This window comes from Peromyscus californicus, unplaced genomic scaffold (assembly GCF_007827085.1).
Source record: "Peromyscus californicus insignis strain IS unplaced genomic scaffold, ASM782708v3 Scaffold_4__1_contigs__length_199733344, whole genome shotgun sequence".
NCBI classification, from domain to species: domain Eukaryota; kingdom Metazoa; phylum Chordata; class Mammalia; order Rodentia; family Cricetidae; genus Peromyscus; species Peromyscus californicus.
This window is the reverse complement of record NW_026294562.1, coordinates 120511009-120533635: the sequence shown is the minus strand read 5'-3', so window position 1 is coordinate 120533635 and position 22627 is coordinate 120511009. Positions and strand designations below refer to the sequence as shown.

Below are 22627 nucleotides of genomic sequence, written 5' to 3'. Positions count from 1 at the left end.
ATTCCTCTGTTAACTGAGAAAGACTGGGATAGTCAGAGAATAAAGACCAGGGGATAACAAGGAAACAAAGATGAATCTGGGGAGATGGCTCAGAAAGGCCTTGATCCAGGGGCTGGCCGGGAGGGTGGCCAGCATGTTTCCTGTCGCAGTGGCAGCCAAGGTTGGATGTCTCTGATCTCATTTCCCTTCACCCCTTCTGCAGCAAAGGAGCAGGGGGCAGACTTTTAGATAAATCAATCCCACAAAGCCTTTTAAGTGATGCCCACTCTAGCCTTCTTTCCATGTTGTATTAGGTGTGCTACATACACACATGTAATGTTCAAGGTTGAAACGGGTCTAGAAACACATAGTCAAAACTGTTAACAACAGTTATCTTTGGAGAAGGAAAGAGCCTTTCTTCCTTTTCTCACAATACAGCCCTGAGGGGCCTAAACTCACTATGTAGCCCAGGCTGGTTTCAAGTTCACAGAGATTTTCCGTTTCTGCCTACATATGGAGTCCTAGGATTAATGGGTACTGTGCCTGGCTCCCCCCCCCCCCCCCCCCGCGCCCCCTTTTCCTTCTGTACACTATATACCTCTGCTCGGTTCAAATGTTTTCCTGTTTGTTTTTTTTTCAGAATGTATCTGTATATAAATTTATAGGATGTACAATTTGAAAACAATGATAATTTGAGAGACTCGGTCTCAACAACAAACAAAAAAAATGTAATTTAAAAAATCATACTATACAAGACCTTGAAAGTTGGGGGAGGTTTGATAAAATAGAAGCCATAGATTTGTTTGGGTAATTCCATTTCTTCCTATAGGGTTTGTGTGTGTGTGTGTGTGTGTGTGTGTGTGTGTGTGTGTGTGTGTGTATGTGTGTATGTGTGTGTGTGTGTGTGTGTGTGTGTGTGTGTGTGTGTGTGTGTAGCAGTTGGGAAGGTAGTGCTGTGTAGACGTCAGAACTGAAATGGACGTTCAATTCCCAGAGGAAGTGGGATGCTGAGGTTATGGGACACAGTGGTTATTATTGGCATTTGACATCCACGAGCGCATCTAATCTCTGAGAGGTAGACTGCTTTAATCCTAGATTTACAGCAGAGAAAATCAGCTCACAGAGGTAAAGTTGGTCGTCCAAGGTCTAGGAAAGGGCAAGGCTGGGAGTCAGATCTCCAGCTATCAGAATGCTCCCTCCTCCATCAGCCAAGTTCAGTAGGTGAAGACAGGAGTCAGCAGGAAAGCTCTGCCTGTGGTGGTCTTTGAAAATGGCTGGCCCCTGGCTGGAGAAGGAGAACTGGTTGGAGAAAGTGGGGTCAGCTTTAGGAGAAGCACGGAAACAATAGGGTTGGATTTAGACAGCAAAGCAGCTCTGAAGATCCTCTCTCCCTGCCCCCAGGCTCCTGGAGTCTCCTGAGAGTGGTTGATGTGTAAACTGCAGCCCTCAGGAAGGAGATTAAACTGAGATCCTGAGGCTAGCCTCTGCTCAGTCCCACTGAACCTCATGCTTGAGTCCTGGAAATAGGAAATGAGACAGACGTTCAGTTACAAGTTTGGGCCACTCTGGTCAGAGTTCCTATGCCCCCCGAAACGGATGGGGATGCTGGTAGATTCTACTTGTGCTAGTGAGGCTCCAGCTGGCCAGCACTGGTGGGGGCGGGGTGACCACTCTGTGTGGGACTCAGTTCAGAAGTTCCCTGAGACGCTTGGATTCTTTTTAAATTTTTTATTTTTCAGGTTTTTAAAAAAATGTGCATGTCCTGCCTGCATACATGTACGTATGGGCACAAGCATGCCTGGTGCCTCTGGAGGTCAGAAGGGGGTATCCAGTCACCTGTACATGGAGTTCCAGACGGTATGAGCCACCATGGGGGTCGTCGGAACCAAATCCACATCCTCTGCAAGAGCAGCAAGTGCTTTTAACTACTGAACCATCTCTGTAACACTCTTTCTTTTTAAAAAAAATTTATACAGGGACTTGCCACACAGATCCGGCTAGCCTCAAACTCATGGTAACCCTTCTGCCTCAGTCTCCCAGATAATGGGCATAGGCCACTACTCCCGGCACTGGTGGGATCCTTTAAACTTTATTTTGCAAGTATTGCATGTGGGTCCGTGTGTATAAGTGCAGGGCAGAAGAGGGGGTGGTCCTACCTGGAGGAGCTGGAGTTACAGGCACCTGACATGGGAGCTGGGAATTAAACTTAAGTTCTCTGTATGAGCAGTACTGGCTGGTAATCACTGAACCATCTCTCCAGCCCATGGCCGGATTCTTCACCGGCCCTGAAAGTCCCGGGGGACATACTGGGGGGGCGTACATCTGCCAGCACTGTGACCCTTTTACAGTCACAGTCCTTGAGGCCTGGGGTTTCACAGGTTGTGTTCAAAGACCTGCAGGTGCAGATTCTAGCCCGAGGAGGGATGGGATGGATTACTCATCACAGCTCCAACACTGTGACCCAGGCTAAGGTCTTAAGACCAGGGAAAGTGGGATCCTTCCACTCCACAAGTACACAGAAGGCTCCAATCTGCCTGAGTGTCTTTCTTAGGCTCAGGTTTCCAAATCTGTGGGTCCCTAAATTGCAGGGCGGGAGGTCAGTTTTGAGATTACAGACAGTAAATAACCAACTCAGGATGGCGGAGGGGGAAGGGGAAGGTACCAGAAGCCTTTGGTCTCCAGAGGAGCCCCCTTTTCCTCAGCCCCACCCTGTTATTGACATAAAGCTCAAGGATCCCCAAGACAAAGCAGGGACGCCGAGAGCCAGCCTGTGCGGGGAGGGCTACGAGGGCTGGGGCTTCCTGGAGTTTCACAAGCAAGGTCAGAATGAAGTCCTCAAGGCCAGACTTCTGGTGGGCGGGGAGAAGAGCCTTAGACTTGTGTGCGCATCTGCGGCTAAAGGCATTTTCTCCAGGGATCCAGATGCCAGCTGTAAAAACTACCCTCTAAGATTGCTAGTCGAAAACACTACAATTTGGGTGGAATAACGGGTGATATTATTCTTTCCTGCTTTTCAAGACACCTCCACCGAGCCAGTGATACTTTTATAGGATAGCGCGTTTTAACTTGACAAAGGAGCCACGTGCCAATGGCCAGAGCGGCTCCAGCCTTATCCGCTCCCAAAGCCTCCCTGTACCCTCCTTTGCTCCGGAAGATCGATGCTCCAGGACGTCGGAGCTGCCACAGAAATCAAGCACCTGTGTCCTTCTCGGCGTGACAGCAGGGACTTCAGCCCGGAGCATATCTCCGGGTCTTAACAGTAGCCAGCCCGCGGGCGGGCGGGAGCCTGGACTTTTCAGAGTCGCTCCCGGGTGCGGGTAGGAAAGGTGTGGACTGAGGAAAGGAAACTACATCCCCGCCGGGGTCCCGGTGGACCTGGAGAGCAAGGAAGGACGGGAAGGTCCCCGAAGTGGCTGGCTCCGGGTACCAGATGCACACCCAGGGGCATCGCCCTTCAGCTTCAGCCACATAGAGGCTAAGAGACTCATCCGGAGTTACACAGCTAGGCTGTCTGCACGTGAGGGCTACAGTTCTGACAACGGGGTCCTCACAGGCCTGATCCCTGCTGGAAGGGCGCACACCCCTTCCCTCCCTTGGTTCTGATTCTTGGGACTGTTGAACCTGGAATTGTCCTTGGGTTAAGAGGACCGGCCTTCCACGAACTGTAGCTTCGAAGCCTCGCAAGTCGCAAGTCGCACCGATCCGGGTGCACCCAGAGGCGTGACGTGCCAGGTCTTGGAACAACCCGCTGCCCCTGTTAATAACGTCTGGGACCTGGAGTGGGGTGCCCCCATGGACTTCTGACCACTTCGGAACGAAGTCCTTCCAACCGGCCTCTTCCCGGATGACATAGCTCCAGGTCTCAAACACAGTGATGTGACAGTGATCGAACCTGGTGCCCCCCCCCCCCCCCCAAGCAGTGTCGCTGTGTATCTTTGAGCCAGTCCCTTCCTTTCTCGGGGCACGCTGGCTGGGCGCCCCTGCGGTCGCGGCCCGCGCATGCTCTTGGCCGGGCGGTACCGGGAGCGGGCGGCGGGCGCCCCAGCCGCTTTGCATTGACGCCAGCAGCCGCTGGAGGTCACCGCGGGGGGCTGGGCGCGGCGCGTCGGCAGCAAGACGCGGGCCGGAGCCCGGAGCGGGAGGCCCGGCCGCGCAACCACCACCTCCCCGCTCGGCTCGCTCGCGCGCAGCCGCCCGGGCGCTTCTCGACGGCGCGGCCCGAGTGGAGCCGAGAGGCGCTCGTTCCTCCCCCCCCCCCCCCCCCCGCCGCTCCGCACGGCGCGCCGGTTCCGCGTGCCTCCCGTCCCGTAGCTCGGGGTGCAGGGGCCGAGGGCTAGGCTTCCCAACGGTCGCCCGACTAGGGGGCGCTTCCGGGCCGCCCGCCCGCCGGCCCGGTTCCTCGAGAGTCGGACGGGGCGAGGGCGGCGGTGCGAAGGCGGCGCGGGCTCGCGGCTCCCGGTGGCGAGAGCGCCAATCTCCTCCCCCGACATTCCCCGGAAGCGCGGTGGTGGCCGCGGCGCGCGCGGCGATGTGAGGGAGACGGCGGCGGCTCCCGCCTCAGGAAGGGCATGTTCGGAGGGGCGTCCGCCGCGCGCCTCCCGCCCCAGCGCCCCCTCCCCTCGGCCGCCGCCGCCGCCGCCGCCGCCGCCGCGCCCGCAGCGCGATAAAAGAGGTGGCCGCGCTGCCTGACGCGAGACCCGCGCTCGCCGCCGCCGCCGCCCGCCCGCCAGTTCAGGCCGCGATGACACCGCGCCCGCGGCGGCCCCGAGGCGCCGGGCGGGCCGTTTGCTGACCGGATCGCTGCTGCCCGCCAGCGTGTCCCCGGCGCCGCCGCCGCCGCCGCCGCCAGCATGGGCTGCTCCCCGAGCATCCACAGTTCCGACAGCCGAGCGGCGAACCACAGCGTCGAGGACGAGGACGCCCCGGGCCCCGCGCCGCCCCGGTCGAGACAGCGACGACGGTCGACCGCGGCCGGCTCCGGCCGCGTCAGGCTCGAGGAGCCGCAGCCTCGCAACGGCGGCGCCTCGAAGGTGAGCCGCACCGGGAGGGTGGCAAACGCGGGGTCGCCGCCGGGGCCCTCCGGGCGCCCGTTGACCGACGCCAGCCGCCCGCCCTGCGGGCTGTCGCGGACCCAGGCTTGAACGGGGCTGGGACGCGGCTCTGCCCGAGCCGGGGTGGCGTCCGTTCGTTCCCTGGCCAGGTCAGACGCCTGGAGTCCGTTTCTTCCCAGCGGGGTGGGTCGGGGACCCGGGTGAGGGACCCCCGAGATTGTCTGGCATGTCCCCGAAACGGTAAACCAGGGTGCTCTTGGCTCTTGCGGTGCCCGGGGTCGAAAGGGGAGGGCTGTCGGCTCTGGGAAGGGTCTTGGATGCGACCCCCCCCACCACACACCCTGCCTAGTGTATCCCAACCCCTGTCCCCTCTTGGCACACGCAGTTTCACTTTTCCACTTCTTGGGGACTGTTGAAATGTAACCTGGAACATCGGTTTGGCTTCACTGCACATGTTATCTGAAGTTCAGGTTTATTAGCACACGTGTGGTATTTAAAGCCTATGTGATTAGAAAATACTCCTGGAGACGTGAGCTTTGAAGGATTCAGCGGGGCGAAGTTAATCTTTGATGGAGGCAGTCTGACGGGGACTCAGGGTTTTGTTTGTTTGTTTGTTTGTTTGTTTTTCACTGCGTGTCTTCCCCAGCGCCTTTTGCCTCTGCTCTTATCAAAAGTTTCGAGGGCTAAGGTTTTCCCAAGGAAAGATAAAAGTTCACCGAGGCACACAGCAGCAGCAGCAGCAGCTTTCCGCTTACATTTGGGATTTTAGAGTGACACCTCACGCGCTGGCTTGTGCTTCATTAAGGTAGTCAGACAAACTCTGAGTGTGCTTGGCTGCCGGGTTTGAACGTAAGGTTTTGAAATTATGATTCTTGCTTACCGAGTCGGGCAGAACCTCCCCCATTTGAAGGATGTAGGTGATTTGCCTGTCTTAAATTTCCAGCTATCATTACGGTACTTTTTCTGTATGAAAGGGAAGATCTTGTTCAGCTTTCCATACTGGAGGGATTGCCCCGCCCTACCACGACCCGGAGGGAAAATTCAACCTTATTCTGATTATCAGGAGCTGAATTCTTTCCTCTGTAGTGTCTTTAAAGAAACCTGTGACAGCTAAAAGAGTTTAGACTGTTGGGCCACCTGCGTTTGATGAGGAACTTCTATGTGAAGCCCCGCAGACTTACAGACCAGCCCCTAGAGATGAGATAGAATGTGGGAGCCTTAACCGCTCTCGCAGTTTCCGCCCGGATCTAACACTGGGTTTTTTCACTAGCCAATATTAAATTCCAACATCATCCTTTCAGTGAGACACCTTTCTTCATACAGGCCTTTTTGTGGTGGCCTGGTCGTCTTAAAATGTCTGTTAGGCATCTTGTGACCCTCCCCTGTACAGCAATTTGCCCTTCTGCCATCCTCTGTGTTCTGGACTTCAGAGTTCCTGTTCCAAGTATTGTGTGCTGACAGACCTTTGCCTGGGTTATGGCCTAGACAAGCGAGTTCATCCTTAGAGTGGTTAGCCTCGTGGCATGCATCTAATAGGTGCTAAATAACTGTTGAGTTTGGTTTTTTATTGTTAACTCACTGATACTTCTATCACTGCGTTTGTGTCTATAAAACATTTAAGATAGGCTTCAAATGAACATATACAGAGGAGGAGACAGATTACAGAGTCAAGTAGCACAGCCAATAGAAATGAAGGCTCCTCCCGTACTTTTATTCCTGAGTTGTCAATACTGATTCCACATCTCCGTTACAGATAGTTAGTTTAGGCATATCAGGCAATAGAGCAGAAGTAATTACAGCTTTTCTTTAGTTCAGTATTTTTTTTTCTTAAAATTAAGATGTAAATGCACTCTGGAAATTGAAAAATACATGTTAGAGAGGAAAAGCTTTGGCAAGATCAAATTATAAGTGACTTATTTTTTTATTAATATCTTAAGAGCCTATGCTAGTTCATTAAAAAAAATTCCTGGAGCTGGGAGCTTGGAGATAGCTTAGAAGGTAGAGTGAAGTCAGGCGAGAATGCAGACCCGCCGTGCTTAGGTGCCCAGCACCACACAGAAGCTGGGCATTCACCTTAACCTAGTGCTGCGGCTGGAGTGGGCTGGAGACTGGCAGATCCCCTGAGCTGCTGTCCAGGTGGCCTAGCCATGGGTCAGCTCCGGGTTCAGCCAGAGACCTTGTCTCAAAAAATCAGCCATAGAGGTGGCCCTCTGGCCTCCACATGCAGGCATGCAGGCACATGGGCACAAACTTGCACACATATGTGTGTTTGTGCATATATTCATTCTTTAAAATGCAGATTCAGGTATATGTGAGTGAATTTAAACAAGAAATTCAGTGGGGAAAGTTTTATATTCCTGTAGCATACATTAAATAGTTCCTCAGCGTTGCTGAAGGACTGATTAAATTCATGTCGGATTGAACAGTGTATGGTTTACACTGTGATAGATTGCATATGTAATTCCAGGCAGCAGTCGGTGGACTGTGAACAAGTACTACAAAATGAAGTGTTCTGTGATCCGATCAGTTTGAGGAACTCAGTAAGTTCAGCAGAGTTCCTGCCTCCCTCCTCGCCTCTCTTCTGTCCCTGCTCTCTCTTTCCCTTCCGATAGTGTTTTGGGGTGGTACCCACAGTGGCCCGGAACTTGGGGTCCTGCTGCCTCAGCTCCCCACCTTCTGGTGTACTGTAGGTACACGCCCCTGAAACTGGTTTCAGCCAAGTGTTGTTTTCTTCTTCTTTAAATGCAGGACTTGTCAGAGTCAACTTTTTAAAATACCTTGTGATCTTCCACAGGGTGTTTAGAGTTGCGTTTCCGAGACCTCTTTGATTATCCAGCCCCTTTCTTAGGGTTCTGTCTTAGAGAAGTCACAGTAGGCTCTGATTCCTGCCATGAGATTGTAGTATTCAAAGTACAAGGAATGTACCTAACAGTAGAACTCATCAAATATGATTTAGTTCTTAATGATTCCAAAGGTACTTTAGGATCTGCTAATACATTGGGAGGTGAGTGTTTGAACCTACTTTAAGTATAACTGAAAATACTCTGGCTGTTTGTTTATCCAGGAGTTATATAGCCTATGTGGTTACAGATAATGAGTGCTGTGTTCAGCTTGAACACTTACACTTTTATTTTTAATCAGTGTAAGCTTTAACTGTAACATTTCAATATTGTCTTGTCAGTTTTTAGATTGATCCTGTTTCCCTTTTCCTTAGTGGGGACTTGAGGTACCCTTGAAACGTGTGTGTGTGTGTGTGTGTGTGTGGGGGGGGGGGGGGGGAGAAGTGATAGAGTGATAGGGATCTATTCACAAACACCCAGTGGACTGCTGATGATTGGTGCCCTCTGCTCTCAGCCATCCTCATCAGCTTTGTGAGGTGGGCAGACATGCCTGTTTTTGCTGTCTCGCTTAGGCCTGGTCCACATAGACCTCCCATGAACAGTTGTTGAATTGTAGGATTGTGTGAAATAGGCTGTGCAAGGACGCAATCTCCCCTGTCATAGAAAGGACAAACAGACAAGAGTTTTAACTAGATTGGAGGCTGTGAAGTTCAGATTGCTTTTGTGGGAGTCTCTGGTTGTTGCTCCCCGGAGAGCTGTACCCGGGGGTGGGGTAGATATATCCACCCTAGTGAGCCTTGTTGTTTGTGGTTATTGTTTTGTTTGTTTTGTGAGCTCTGGCTGTCCTAGGCTGGCCTTGAACTCAGAGCTCCTCCTGCCTGTGCCTGCTGAGTGCTGGCATTAAAGGTGCATCATCACCACTTCTGCTTCACGTTGGTGTTTTATAACGTTGTGAGGGATAGTACAGCCTGGTGGGCAGTGCACGGCAGGACTGCGTGGCTGCACGCTCACTTCCGACCACGTGTTAGTGTCCCCATCGGAACCCCCTCAGGGTCGGCGGATGCTCCAGTTGGTCTCTTTCCGCCTTGCTCCCAGAATTCTCTTTTTCTCCTTTTGCTTTTCTCTGACCGTCCACTGTCTCCCTCTCCCTCTTCCAGTCTTCCTCCTTGATCTTCCTACCAACCCCCTTTCTCCAGAGAACTGGCCAAACTAGCCATTTTTGTCAACCAAAATAAACTGACTTCTTAGTTATAGAGTAATTATCATCTACATTAGAATAAAATTGGTTGTCTGATGTTAATTTATAAAAAAAATCAATCACATCCATGTTTGTGAAATTAAGCAGTGTTCTCTGGGTGTGTCACCTGATTTTGTTTCTCCACTGAGATTTACTGACAGTTCCCCTCTGCAGGTGTAGTTGAGAAAACAAGATCTAACTTTGTGCTCCTATTGTGATATGATACAGTTTATCTCAGGAGGGCGGGATGGTGAGTTTGCACACTACTGTGTTCGTATGACTTTCCGTATATAGAGTCTTTTGCCAGGCTTAGCTGTGAAGAATTAAAAAAATACTTTCTTGAAGTCTTGTTATATACATAAAATGCTTTGCATTGATAATTGCCTGTATCATAATATTTCAAAAATATTTCCCACTCTCAGAAACACTCAGTAACTTGGCAGAGAACAAAATCAGATAACACATAAAGAGAGAATTGCTTTAATTTAAGCAAACATAAACACATGCAAATTAAGATCAGGAAACAAGCTTTACTCTAAAATATATACATACCAAGCAACTGTAATGTGTGTATGCATAAACACAATACTTCTGTCATTATCCCCATAAATTTAACTGTGATTCTTAAGAATGATATTATGTCAGGATTCCATCACCTGTCCTGGGTCAATCTTCATCTTTTCCATACTGAAGTGACGTCTCTGATGGGGCCCGGGGTCCCTTTTGAAGTGGTTCGGGGACACTGGTTCTCCCTTGCTCATTTAGATTGAGTTCTTCAGCAGGGGGAGGTTTGTGATGTGAGGGTGACATCTCAGAATAACCTAAAATGCTTTAAAGGACAGATTATTTCAGAAAGTTAAAACGAAAAATACAATTAAAGAGCAGAGGAGGCGTTAGGATAGGAGTAAGCCCCAGTCTGGCCCAAGGCTGGTGGATTCTCAGTGGTGAGGTGATAGAAAGCAGTGGACTTGTTCTTGGATGCAGACTGTCTCTGTTAGTAACCCTTGCCATCTCTTGGATGTTCTCTACTTCATCTTCCTGTACTTATACTACATGTGCTACAGATGGTACCACCTCTAATCTTGGCAACCTTGGGAGATGGCTGATGTCATTTCTCGTTTGCAGTGAAGCCACCAGTGGTTTGAGACTCACCCAGGGCTGATAATCAAGCTGGAGTGAGAACACATTCCTCCCGACTCTCACCCTCCAGACTGTTGCTCTCTCAACTGCCTATTCTATTCCTCCTCCCATGGACTTCCTCCCAGTAGGCCAGTGGTTCTCAACCTGTGGGTCGTGACCCCTCTGGGGGTTGAGCAGCCCTTTCACAGGGGTCACCTGAGACCATTGGAAAACATGGATATTTACATTATGACTCATAACAATAGCAAAATTAGAGCTATGAAGTAGCAACAAACTAATTGTATTGGTTGGGGGTCAAGACAACACACTGTAGTAAAGGTCACAGCATTGGGAAGGTTGAGAACCAACCACTGCAGTAGGCTGTAAATGAATTAAGTTACCTGCGTTTTTGTTTGTTAAAGATCATTTGTTTATTTTTATTTTTTTATTCTTTAAAAATTTATTTTATGTGCGTTAGTGTGAAAATGTCAGATCCCCTGGAACTGGAGTTACAGACAGTTAGGAGCTGCCGTGTGGGTGCTGGGAATTGAACCTGGGTCCTCTGGGAGAGCAGGCAGTGCTCTTAACCACTGAGCCATCTCTCCAGCCCCCTCACTTATTTATTTAATGTACCTGAGTGTATGTCTATGCACTGTACTCATGCAGTGCCCAGGGAGGCTAGAAGATGTTGGATCCCCTGGAACTAGAGTTACACAAGAGTTGTGAGCCACTGATATGGGTGCTGGGAACTGAACCTGGATCATCTGAAAGATGATCAGCCAGTGCACTTGAGCACTGAGCCGTCTCTCCAGCCCCAGTCACCCTGAGTTTTAATGGGGTGTCCTGAAGTTGTATTTCTGTGATGTTGTTAGGTCTTCACTTACTGAGGACGCGGGTATGCCCTGCTTTAAGTTCCTGTGTTTGGAAGTTGTAGCTAGTTCAGGCCTCCCAGTTATCTACAAAATTAGCTATCCATTCTCCAGTCTGTCCTCTGTGCTGTCTGAAACCAACTAAAGACCTAGGGACTCTTCCCTTACCCCTCCTCAGGCTGCAGACTGCCTTCCTTAGTGTGGCTCTCCAGGAGCGGTGTGTGACCTTTGACCTTTGCCTGATGTGCTTCTCCCCTAGGCTTGCATGTAGGCATCCTCCCAGAGTTACTCCAGGTCCAACCAAAGGCTTTCTTGAACCCCTGGCAGGACTTGCACTTTAAAGCCTAGAATTGCTTGGTGGGGCCCTTGCCTGGAGTACAGGCTGCTTGAGGACGGGGACTGTGTCCTAGTTTCATGGCAGTCCCTACATGTGGGGCACGCTCTAAAGTATTTGGATACATGCGGGGCACGCTCTAAAGTATTTGGATACATGCGGGGCACGCTCTAAAGTATTTGGATACATGCGGGGCACGCTCTAAAGTATTTGGATACATGCGGGGCACGCTCTAAAGTATTTGGATACATGCGGGGCACGCTCTAAAGTATTTGGATACATGCGGGGCACGCTCTAAAGTATTTGGATACATGCGGGGCACGCTCTAAAGTATTTGGATACATGCGGGGCACGCTCTAAAGTATTTGGATACATGCGGGGCACGCTCTAAAGTATTTGGATAACTAACCCCAGCTTTGAGTCTGGTAGGGCTTTTTGTTCACATTCCCTAGGTCTGTCTCATCTTATTTAAAGTTAACAAAAATGGTTAGGGTGTGTTGCACGTGTTTTAACAAAAAGCCGAAACACCCTTGAGCCAGTGATTAATCTGTCAGGTTATTAGTAAACTATTGTCTCCAGTTTTGGCCATGTTTAAGCTGAGCAGTGTTTCTGGGTCCCCTCCTTCTGTTCTACTTTTGTTCTGCTCTGTTGGTAGGCAGTGGTGGAATATCATGTTAGAGCACTGTTTTGACAAGTTTTATGCTGCTGTTTCTCAGCTACAAGCATGAAATGTAGTCTGTCCATCCACACAGACAGGAAGGATGTTGCAAATTTCCCTGAACTGTGGTGTGACTTCAGAGGACTCAGGGGTGCGGGGCTCGCCAGTGCGTTTACTCTGTATGGCTTGGAAACATACCTTCTTGTTTGCTGAGCTCACCAGCTGTCACTCTCTTTCCGGTCCTACATGACGGCCTCAGCTCCTTTCCCATTGCTAGTGGGTATCCCAAAGCCGCCCCCATGCTGTCCTGAGGTGTTGGAGTTGATGGCAGCTCCCCAGAGAGGTGATGTGGAAAGAGTATAGGAGCAGGGGCTAGAGACGTGGCTGACATCCACTTCATCAGGGATTAATGGTGATATAATTGGCACATCCTGATCTTGTATCTTCTCAACTGTAGGAGACTAGAGAGGGACAGGGATGTGGCTCCATGGTTCATTGGTAAAGTAATTGTCTTAGCATGTGGCAGGGCCTGGGTTCGATCTCCAGCAGTTCCTCTCACACACAGATAAAAGAAAAACAAACAAACAAACAAAAAACAAAAGGAGACTAGAATGCCTTACGGTGAGATTACTTAAATGTCTTTAAAAGTGTTTTATTGTAGCATGTGAGGATTGACAATTTTCATTTTCCCCCTCTGTCAGGGCTGGTGAGCAAACCTAGGGCTTTGTGACTGCTTGGACAGGTACCTTTCTGTTTTTCTTTCTGACGTATTTTAAATCTTACTTTGCTTGTTCACACCATGCTATGCATGCAAAGGTCAGGAGACAGCTTATGGTCACTGATGCTCTTCCACCACAGGGCTCTCAGGGACTAAACTCATGTAGTCAGGCTTGGCAGCAAGAGCTTGTACCCACTGAGCCACAGAGGCAGATGAATCCTCCCTCTCCCCTTCTCTCTCTCTCTCTCCCCCCTCCCCCTTCTTCCTTTCCCTCCCTTTCTTTCAAGATTTATTTAGGCTGGAAGTGGTGATACACACCTTTAATTCCAGCACTTTGGAGGCAGAGGTAGGCATATCTCTGTGAGTTCCAGGACAGCCAGTGCTACATAATGAGACCCTGTTTCAGAAAAAAAAATTTGTTTTAATTGTGTGTGTGTGTGTGTGTGTGTGTGTGTGTGTGTGTGTGTGTCTGTGTGTGTCTGTGTGCACCTGAGTGCAGGTATCAGAGGTGGCCAGAGGCATTGGATCCTTTGGACTTGTTGTTATAGGCCGTTGTGAGCCATCTGACATAAACGGTGGGAACCGAACTCGGGTCCTTGTAAGGACAGTACTCACTCTTAGTTTCTGAGCTGTGTCACCAGCTCAAAGGACGCCTTTCTTTAAGACATGTATTTCTTTTTTTTAAAAAAAGGTTTATTTTTATTTTCATTTTTTTGTGTGTAGGTGTTTTTCCAGCATATATATCTGTACCATGTACGTGCAGTGACTGTAGATGCCAGAAGAAGGTGTTAGATCTCCTGAAACTGGAGTTAACAGACAGTTGTTGGCCACCGTGTGGGTGCTGGGAATTGAACCTGCGTCATATATAGTGTGTGTGTCTTCAGGTCTCAGTAAGCACGTTCTATAAGGTATTTATGATAAAGGAAAAGCTGATAAAATTCAACTAAGTTAAAAAAATACAGATCTTATCAAAAGAGAATGAAAAGCCGTGCCGCTGACTCAGATATTTGCAATGTATAATATCAATAAAGGATCAGTATTCAAAATATATATGGTTCTTCCAATTGAAAAATGGGCAGACTTGGAGGAACATGCTACTAAAAGAGGAAATTAAGCCAGTGGTGGTGGCACACGCCTTTGATCCCAACACTGGGGGCGGGGGGGGGGGGGGGGGGGGGGACAGGGGATTTCTGTGACTCTTTGAGGAACTTCTGGATACTGTGTAGAGGATGAGAGGGGGAAAGCCTGAAAATCAGGATAAGGAGTTTGAAGTTCATTTTATAAACCTCATAGAGCTCCAAAGGCCTTTTCATTTCCAGAAGGGTATTAAGTGATAAATTTATTTCACAAAGATTGTTTCAGGCAGAAATTTCAGTGGTGGGTGAAGGGAAAGTCAGAGGTGGGCGCTGTCCAGGTCCTGTTGTCCAGGAATAAGATGCAGTCGGGTATAACTAACATTTGCATAGTGGTTTGGGAATGGAGGGGATGAACAAAGAAACATCTAATAGGCTAAGGACAGATTGGATTTGGGGAATGAAGGGAAAGGAAGTGGAGGGTGACTCAGAGGTTGGGGTTTACCAGCTTAGAGGGACGATGATAACATGCCACGATTTGTCCAGTGCTCTATGGGCTGCCAATGTTATTTCTGCACATCACCTCATTTGATGTTCTCCAGGCCCCTGTGGAGTAGAATGGAGGGATTTTGTTTCCCTTGTTTAAGATTGAAAGAAGCAGATATTAAAAGAGATGGAATGACTTGTCCAGCTTGGTGATGACCGGTTACAGGAGCAGGTTCACTATATCAGCATAGGGCAGATGTCAGTGCAAAGAGAGCTCAGGGAAGGAAGCCTTTGTTTTCCAGAAAAGCCATTCTTGGCTTTTGCTACTTTGTTCATTTTATAAAAGTTCACTTCTGCTTTTTCTTGTATAAATTCTGTTTATTGCAGGGAGCTTGAAAAATATACACAATAACAAGGATCATTTAAGTTGCAAAAGCTCTTAAACTACACCCAAGTACTAGACTGTAGGTTCTGTGTTCTCTTTTATTACGGAAGCAGTGCTTATGCAGTATAGAAAATATGCAAATGCTACAGTGTAGTTTTCACTATCTTGAAATTATTTGCTACAACATGTTAGTATGTATATTCATTTTTCAGTGAAATTTATCATACAACACATGACTATAGTTCATTTATGCTAGAGATGGGACCTAGGGCCTTGTGTGCTCTAGGTAAGTACTCTGCCACTGAGCTATACTCTGCTTATACTTAAAAACTAGTTAGGGTCTGGAGAGATGTCTCAGAGCACATACTGCTTGTGTAAAGAACCCAGGTTCTGTTCCTAGCGCCCAACCCAGGGAAGCTCACAACCACCTGTAACTCCAGCTCTAGAGGATCATCAGATCCCAGGGAATTCTGGCCTTCTTGTATATCTGTACCCCTGCACAGTGCTCGCACAGATACACACATAATTAAAAATAAAATCTTTTTAAAAATGACGATGAACAAGTTTATGATTTTAAGAGCTTTAGGTATACAGTTCCTTAGTGTTAAGTACATTGACAGAGTCGTGCAGCTGTTGACACCATCCAACTCTGGGACTTTTCCATCTTGTAAAACTGAAATGCCACACATCCAAAATAATAACTGCTAAGTCTCCTCTCTGCCCTGGAAAACTCCATTTTACTTTCTGTCTCTTTAATTTGACTATAGATACAGATACAGATTTTGTCTTTTGGGGACTGGCTTATTTCACTTAGCATAATATTCTCAAGGCTCATTTCTCTTAGAGTATATATCAGAAATTATTTCCTTTTTAAGGTTGAATAATATTCTATTGTATGTGTTACCACATTATTTATCCATCAATCAACACTTTGATTGCCTTTATCTTTTGACAATTTGAATAATGTTGATAGGAATATGAATATACAAATATCTATTTGAGTCCTTTCTTTCAATTCTTTTGGATATATATCCATAAATGGAATTGATGGATCATATGGTAACTCTCCTTAATTTTTAAAGGTACTGCCCTTTAAATAAATACATATTATTTGGCAGTGTAGTTTTTTCATCTAATAATCTGCACATTTCCATTTCATTAATTTATACAAATATTATTTACTGCCTACATTATATACCTTACTAGTTTTCTTTATAATTTCATAAATGTCCTGCATTGCATCTGCTTATGATCATTTACTTTTTTTAAAATCTGGAACATACACATACTCTTCTTAAGGAGACCCTACCAGTCATGCCCAAACTTGCTTCCCTGAGCTATCAATTCTCTCTCATTCTACTTTCTGTAATTCTTTTTTTAGAGTGTATGGTATATGTCCAAGTCTGTGAGCTGAAGCCAGAGGAAAGTGTCAAGTGTTCTCCGACCACTTTCTGAGTTATTCCATCAAAGAAAGGTCTCTTGTGATTTTTAGCTAGGCTGGCAACCAGCAAGTCCCAGCAATCTTCCTATCCCTGTCCCCCACAGTGCTGGGTTACAGGCACATGTGAGACTACTCTAGCTTATAGTAGTAGGTGCTGGAATCTGAATTCAGATCCTCATACTGCACAGCAAGCTCTGCTAACCACTGAGTCATCTTTTTAATCCCATACATACTTCTGCATTTCTTATAAATCAGAAGTTGTATCTAAAATAAGTTCAAGTTAAATATTTTGTTTAGACTGTGTTGTTGGTGATTCATGAGCTGTATCAGAAGACAAAGTCTGATTGAGCTGCTGTCACAGACGCTCAGGTGGGGCAGGATGACTGCTGTATCTCTCTGCTGCTGAGCCTTGCCCCATACGGTCTGGATGACTGCCCCTAAAGACACACACATTAAAGACCTGTGACCTCTGGAGCTGTTGAGCCTTGCCCCATACGGTCTGGATGACTGCCCCTAAAGACACACACATTAAAGACCTGCGATCTCTGGAGCTGTTGGGAAGTGATGGAACCTTTAGGAGACAAGGACTTAGTAGGAGAAAGGTAAGGCGTGGAGGGTATGCCCTTGAAGGAGATATTGGGACCTCAGCCCTTCCTTTCTTTTTGCTTCCTGGCTGCCGGATGTACTGCCTTCTTCCTAACCTAGAAACAGGAGTGCCAACTGGCCATGAATAGAAACCTTTCAAACCATAAGCCAAAATAAATCTTTCCACCTTATGAGTTGTTTATTTCAAGTATTTTGTCACTGTGGCATTTGGCACTGTGTGAACGTTCACCATCAGCTATTCAGCTACGGTGTTTCCCTTTTCTTTAAGGTGGAATTGATAATTATTATCTAAAATAATTCTGATTAGAGCTCATAAATGATGTTTCTTTTCTTTCTTTCTTTCTTTCTTTTTTTTTTTTTTTTTTTGGTTTTTCGAGACAGGGTTTCTCTCTGTAGCTTTGGAGCCTGTCCTGGGACTCTCTCTGTAGACCAGGCTGGCCTCGAACTCACAGAAATCCACCTGCCTCTGCCTCCTAGGTGCAGGGATTAAAGGCGTATGTCACCACTGCCCAGCTAAATGACATTTCTTTAACTCAGTTCCTTTTCTACATATAGCTTTTTTCTTTTACATTTATTTGTTTGTGTGTATATATTACATATAATATTCATATTAATAATACCTTTTTTCCTATGTGTGCATAGACATTTTTAATGACAATAATGTTGTTGTTGTTTGGTGCTAGGAGGCTTAGGCACTCTGCCACCAGTTACATCACCAGACCTAACTGTAAACTTGGAGTAAACACTTATGCACGGCTTTATGTCTTGGCTTTAAAACTTAGCAATACGTTGTAACTGTTTCCTGTATCATTAAGTGTTTTTCCCCCCAAAGTGTAACTTAAGTTAATAATGCTGCCATGGATGTCTTATCATAAGTCTTTTCACATCTGTGGTCCTTTTCTGGATTTATTCTTAAAAGTTTGAATCTATCTTAATTTAAAAAAATCAATTCTCTTAGGTCAAATTTTAGTATATTTTGGTACAGTCTAATGAAAAACATTACATTGTATTTAAAAACTGTATTTGTAAACCTGGCTCAGATGAGTTATTTTATTGAATTATTTCATTTTTTATCAGAAATTTATTCCTTTTTTTGTTTGTTTGTGTTTTCAAGACAGGGTTTCTCAGTATAGCCTTGGCTGTCCTGGAACTCCTCTGTAGAGAAGGCTGGTCTTGAACTCACAGTGCTGGGAGTAAAGGCATGTGCCACCACTACCCAGCAGAAATTTTTTCCTTACTAGAGCCTTTGACTTGACCATACTTGAGAGGAAACTGAAACTGTAAGACGTTTAGACAGCATGTCCAGAATCACACTGCGTGTAACGGGGAGCCAGGGTGAGAATTTCGTGTTAACAGTCTGTCCTGTGCCCCGTGGTGCTTTGTGTGTTTGTGGGAAATGCTCTTGTTCTTTTTAAGAATTTCCTTTCCAGCTGTATTAGGGATTGGGGCTAGTATGTCATGTGCGTGAGACAAGCTCTCTGCACTAAGCCCCACTGGTCAGTTCCCTGAGATACAGAGGCATCAGACTGTCTGCATGCCCATCTCACACAGCTTTTCAAATGCGCTGTTGTGTAGTGGCTTACATATATCAGAAACAATGAAGGAACAGAATCCCCAAGACTCCTAAACTTCAATATTTTCAACTCTGCTTTTCTGAAAAAAAAAATTCTTTTTAAAGACCTGTACATGTACCTACTTTTTTAGTTTGTACTTCATATATAGAGAATTGGAGTTGGCACACAATGAAGATTGTTATTATGTAATTGTTCATAGGCTGTTTGGCTAGTTTTTAAAAATTGCCTTTACATTTTTCAATAAAAATGGCAGTTTTATTGCTTTTTCTTCTCTAAGCCTTTGTGTTATGTCTTTTGATATTCTGGGGTTAAGAAACAGGGTCTTGAGGGGCTGGAGAGATGGCTCAGCAGTTAAGAGCACTGGCTGTTCTTCCAGAGGACCCAGGTTCAATTCCCAGCACCCACATGGCAGCTCACACCTGTCTGTAATTCCAGTTCTGGGGGATCTGACATCCTCACATAGACATACATGTAGGCAAAACATCAATGCACATAAAATAAAAATAAATTTAAAAAAAGAAACAAGGTCTTGAAAAGCCAAAAGGTCCAGATAAGATGAGCTATAGTAAAATTTTGATTGGGAGTGAGGAAGGTAGACCTTGTGGTCTAGCAGGATTCTCACAGACTTGAAGACCTTTATGTAGGCGTTGATAGCTGACCAAGTGAGTAGCATATAGTCATTTTCAGCAGTGGTGAAAATGAGTAATCTCTAGTTTTTGGAGACTAAGAATTAGAAAGTACTTGAACTCCATTATGGGCTTTCTCCATTTCACCTCTGGTTTCATAAATTTTTACATTGTAAATTTCTTATTATCTTAATCATTCAGCATACATTTCCCCCTAATGTTTACTGTGGGCTGGATACTGTCCTAGGTCTTTTTTTTTTCTTCTAGCAGTGTGAAGATGAATAACATAACAAACTCAGAAGAGGACAGGTTTGTCTCTCCTCTGCCCCTGATTCTGTACTGTGTATCCAGAAATCTGAGCATACTGTTGTTACTATGTAGTTGAAGAAGCAGAGAAAGTGGAGTTGGAGACTTAGGCTTGAATTCTGGCTTTGGCTTATTTAACTGTAGGTTGGACAAAACCGCATGGTTCTTTGCGAGCCATAGTATTTTGTATTAAAATGCAGGTATGAGAGGGAGTGTGGGGACAGACCTTCTGATCTGTTATGTGCCATTTTAGTGGTGGTCTTTTGTCTTTGTGCAGAATCCACAGCTGCTGACCAGAAAGTCAGTGGAGAAAGATGCTGTACTATAATTCTTTTAGTGCTGCTAAATATTCTGATAATGGAACTACAAACAAGGATGTGCTGAGGTTTTGGCCTGTAAATGAAAAAATAATTTTCATTACCAACAACTATGTTAGCCTTGAGATACCAAGGCTGTTTGTGCAGTGCAGGACAGCTTCAGGTCCCTGGCAAATCTCTGGGTAATCCATGGATTTGTTTCAGGCTCATGGTTCATAGAGCTGGTTTTGTTACGAACCCCTGGAGCGGAGGTGGTCTTTGGTCAGGGCCACTGAATTGAACCTGTTCTTTCAGTGTGTGGACACTTAGAAATCAGGATAACAGTACCTATCCTACAACCAGGCCCCAATCAGGCCTCCAAGTATGGCATGTGAGTTGTGCCTGACTTTTCCCAGCAAGGCTGATTTGGAGTCAGCAGGTATTTTGACACAATGACAGGAAAACCAACGTGGGCATGCCAGCTTCTGCCCCAGTGACAAAGGGTGTACCACCTTCCTGGCATGTGGATATATTCTGTTTGAAGAACTTGGAACCATGCTTCAAGATGGCTCAATGGATAAGTGTTTTCTATGCAAGTCTGATGGCCTGAGTTCAATCCCTGGAACCCACTTAAACGTGGAAGGAGAGAACTGACTCAGAAAAGTTGACCTCTGACCTCCGACCTGTATGCCACCACCAAAATACACATACAAAAAAATGCAGTAAGGGGCTGTATAGCTGATTCAGTGGTTAAGAGCACTGGCTACTCTTCCAGAGGACCTGAGATTGATTTCCAGCACTGACATGGTAGCTAACCACTGCCTATGGCTCCAGTTCAGGGGATCCTGGATCCGGGAGCTTCTGATGGCACCAGGCATGCACGTGGTGAACAGACAGACACACAGGCAGGCAAAATACCCATGCACATAAAAATAAATTTATCTTTTTTAAAGACAGTTTTAAAAAAGAAAATACTGGGCCTGGAGAGATGACTGCTTTTCCAGAGGACCCAGGTTCAATTCCCAGCACCCACATGGCAGCTCACAACTATATGTAACTTCAGTTCCAGGGGATCTGACACCTTCATACCAATGCACATAAAATAAAGTTAAATAAATCATTTAAAAAACACTTAAAAAGTAAAAGAAAAAAGAAAATAAAAAGAACCTGGAGGCTCCTTGAACCCATCCTTTTGGATTCTTTTTATTTTTAAATTTTTATTAGCATATATTAATTATATAAAATAATGATTTCCTTGTGATGTTTTTATACCTGTGTGTGGTATATTCTGATCACACTCACATATGCACTGCATTACCCATTCTTATCCCCTTTCCACTACCCCTAGTTAATCCTTTTGGATTGTTACCAAGACTTTGTTACATAAATATAGTTGGCTCAATCATTGGCCATTTTCATCGACTCAACCTTTAGTTTTTTCTCCTCCCCTCCTCTCCCATTTTGTATTCTTATCTTAGTGATCTGTTGCTGTCACGAGACACCATGACCATAGCAACTCTTTTTAAAGGAAAGCAGTTAATTGGTGTGGCTCACTTACAGCTTCAGAGGTTCAGTCCATTATCTTCATGGCATTACGTAAACAGAAATGGTGCTGGAGAAGGAGCTGAGAGTTCAACATCTGGATCCGCAGGCAGCAGGAAGAGCCAGACACTGGGCCTGGCTGGAACTTTTGAAACCTCAAAGCTCATCCCCAGTGACACACTTCTTTGAACACGACCACATCTAATTCTCAAGTAGTGCCACTCCCTGATGTTTAAGCATTCAATATATGAGCCTGTGGGGGCCATTTCTATTTAACCACCACACCTCTTCTCCCCTCCTCCCCTCCCCTCCCTTCCCTTCCTGTCCTCTTTAGCCACATGTTTGGTTCCCCAGGCAACTAGCCCCCCCCCTTACAGTTATCTAAGGCTTTTCATAAATTATCTTACTAACATAAATTTAGGGGAAAGAGGCTTGTTATGAATAACACAATATTTCTTATACCTTCATTTTTATTTTTAATTGTATCAAACTGGGACACATACTCTTATCCCAGGCTGGTCTTTAATTTAGATCTTCCCACCTCAGCCTCCTAGGTGCTGGGATTATAGGTCCTTGTTGCCATGCCTAACTTTTTGCCTTTGCCTTTATTTTCCTGGAGCTTCTCCAGAGCTGTTACAGGACAAAAGACCAAATATTATAACAAAAGATGTTCTGTAAGCCAGGGACTGTGTTTATTTCTCATTATATCACAGCTGTACTTTGCTATGTCTGTATTTTTTACTTGGCTTTTTTGAGCTTTGTGAGACATTACAAATATTTTTTTGTCTCATTTTGAGACTTTTTCTGGACCACAGTCATCCCTCATTATGAGAGGGCATTGGTTCTAAGGCCTTAGATAGCAGGTCTGTGAGTGTTCAAGGCCCTTGTGTGCATATTCCCTCATAAATTTCAAATCATTCCTAGAAGACTTACATCTAATACAGTATAAGTGCTATGCAAATAGTTGTTGTTTGTCTAGGGAATAATGACAAGAGAGAAGTCTGCACATGTTTAGTACAGGCACATTTTCCCACATAGTTTCTATCCATGGTTGTTTAAGTTTGCAAGTTTAGAGCCTGCGGATATTGGGAGGGCCAGTTGTAAATTGGTCAGGATTTTTTTTGAATGCTTGTTGAAGCCAGAAAGGGAATTTGTGGGCCACTGTAGGTTGGCTTATGTAACTGAACGGAGGCAAGGCTATGGGTATGCTGGCCTCTGACAAGCATTATCTTTTGTTTTCTAGGGTTGCCTTGTGCTGTTGTTCAACAGGCAGTGATGCCATCTGACCTCCTTTCATAGCTTTATTAATGGAATAATTAATTCCAATTTGAAAATTCCTAGGGAGGAAATAAGATGAGCCTGCCTGGCATACCTACCCTCAGTGGCCAGGAGGTAGCCTTCATGATTGGCAGCAGTATTCCTGGAAAGTAGGCAGCTGGAATGGGAACACGCCTTAGAGGAAGAAAGGATGTTGGCCAGAGAGGCCA

The 22627-nt window shown here is 46.2% G+C and overlaps 1 protein-coding gene across 2 annotated transcripts in view; it reads left to right on the top strand.

The window, feature by feature from the left end:
* Positions 1-4730: 4730 nt before the first annotated feature.
* The window catches only part of Pde8a (phosphodiesterase 8A), a 134720-nt gene continuing 116823 nt past the window's right edge, over positions 4731-22627 (top strand). The window contains exon 1 of one of the 2 annotated variants that reach the window (XM_052714258.1): positions 4731-5009. In XM_052714258.1, coding sequence (XP_052570218.1) covers positions 4830-5009 — 180 coding nt within the window. In that variant the 5' untranslated portion in view covers positions 4731-4829. The remainder of the gene's footprint in view (positions 5010-22627) is intronic. The other variant, XM_052714260.1, reaches the window with a different exon arrangement.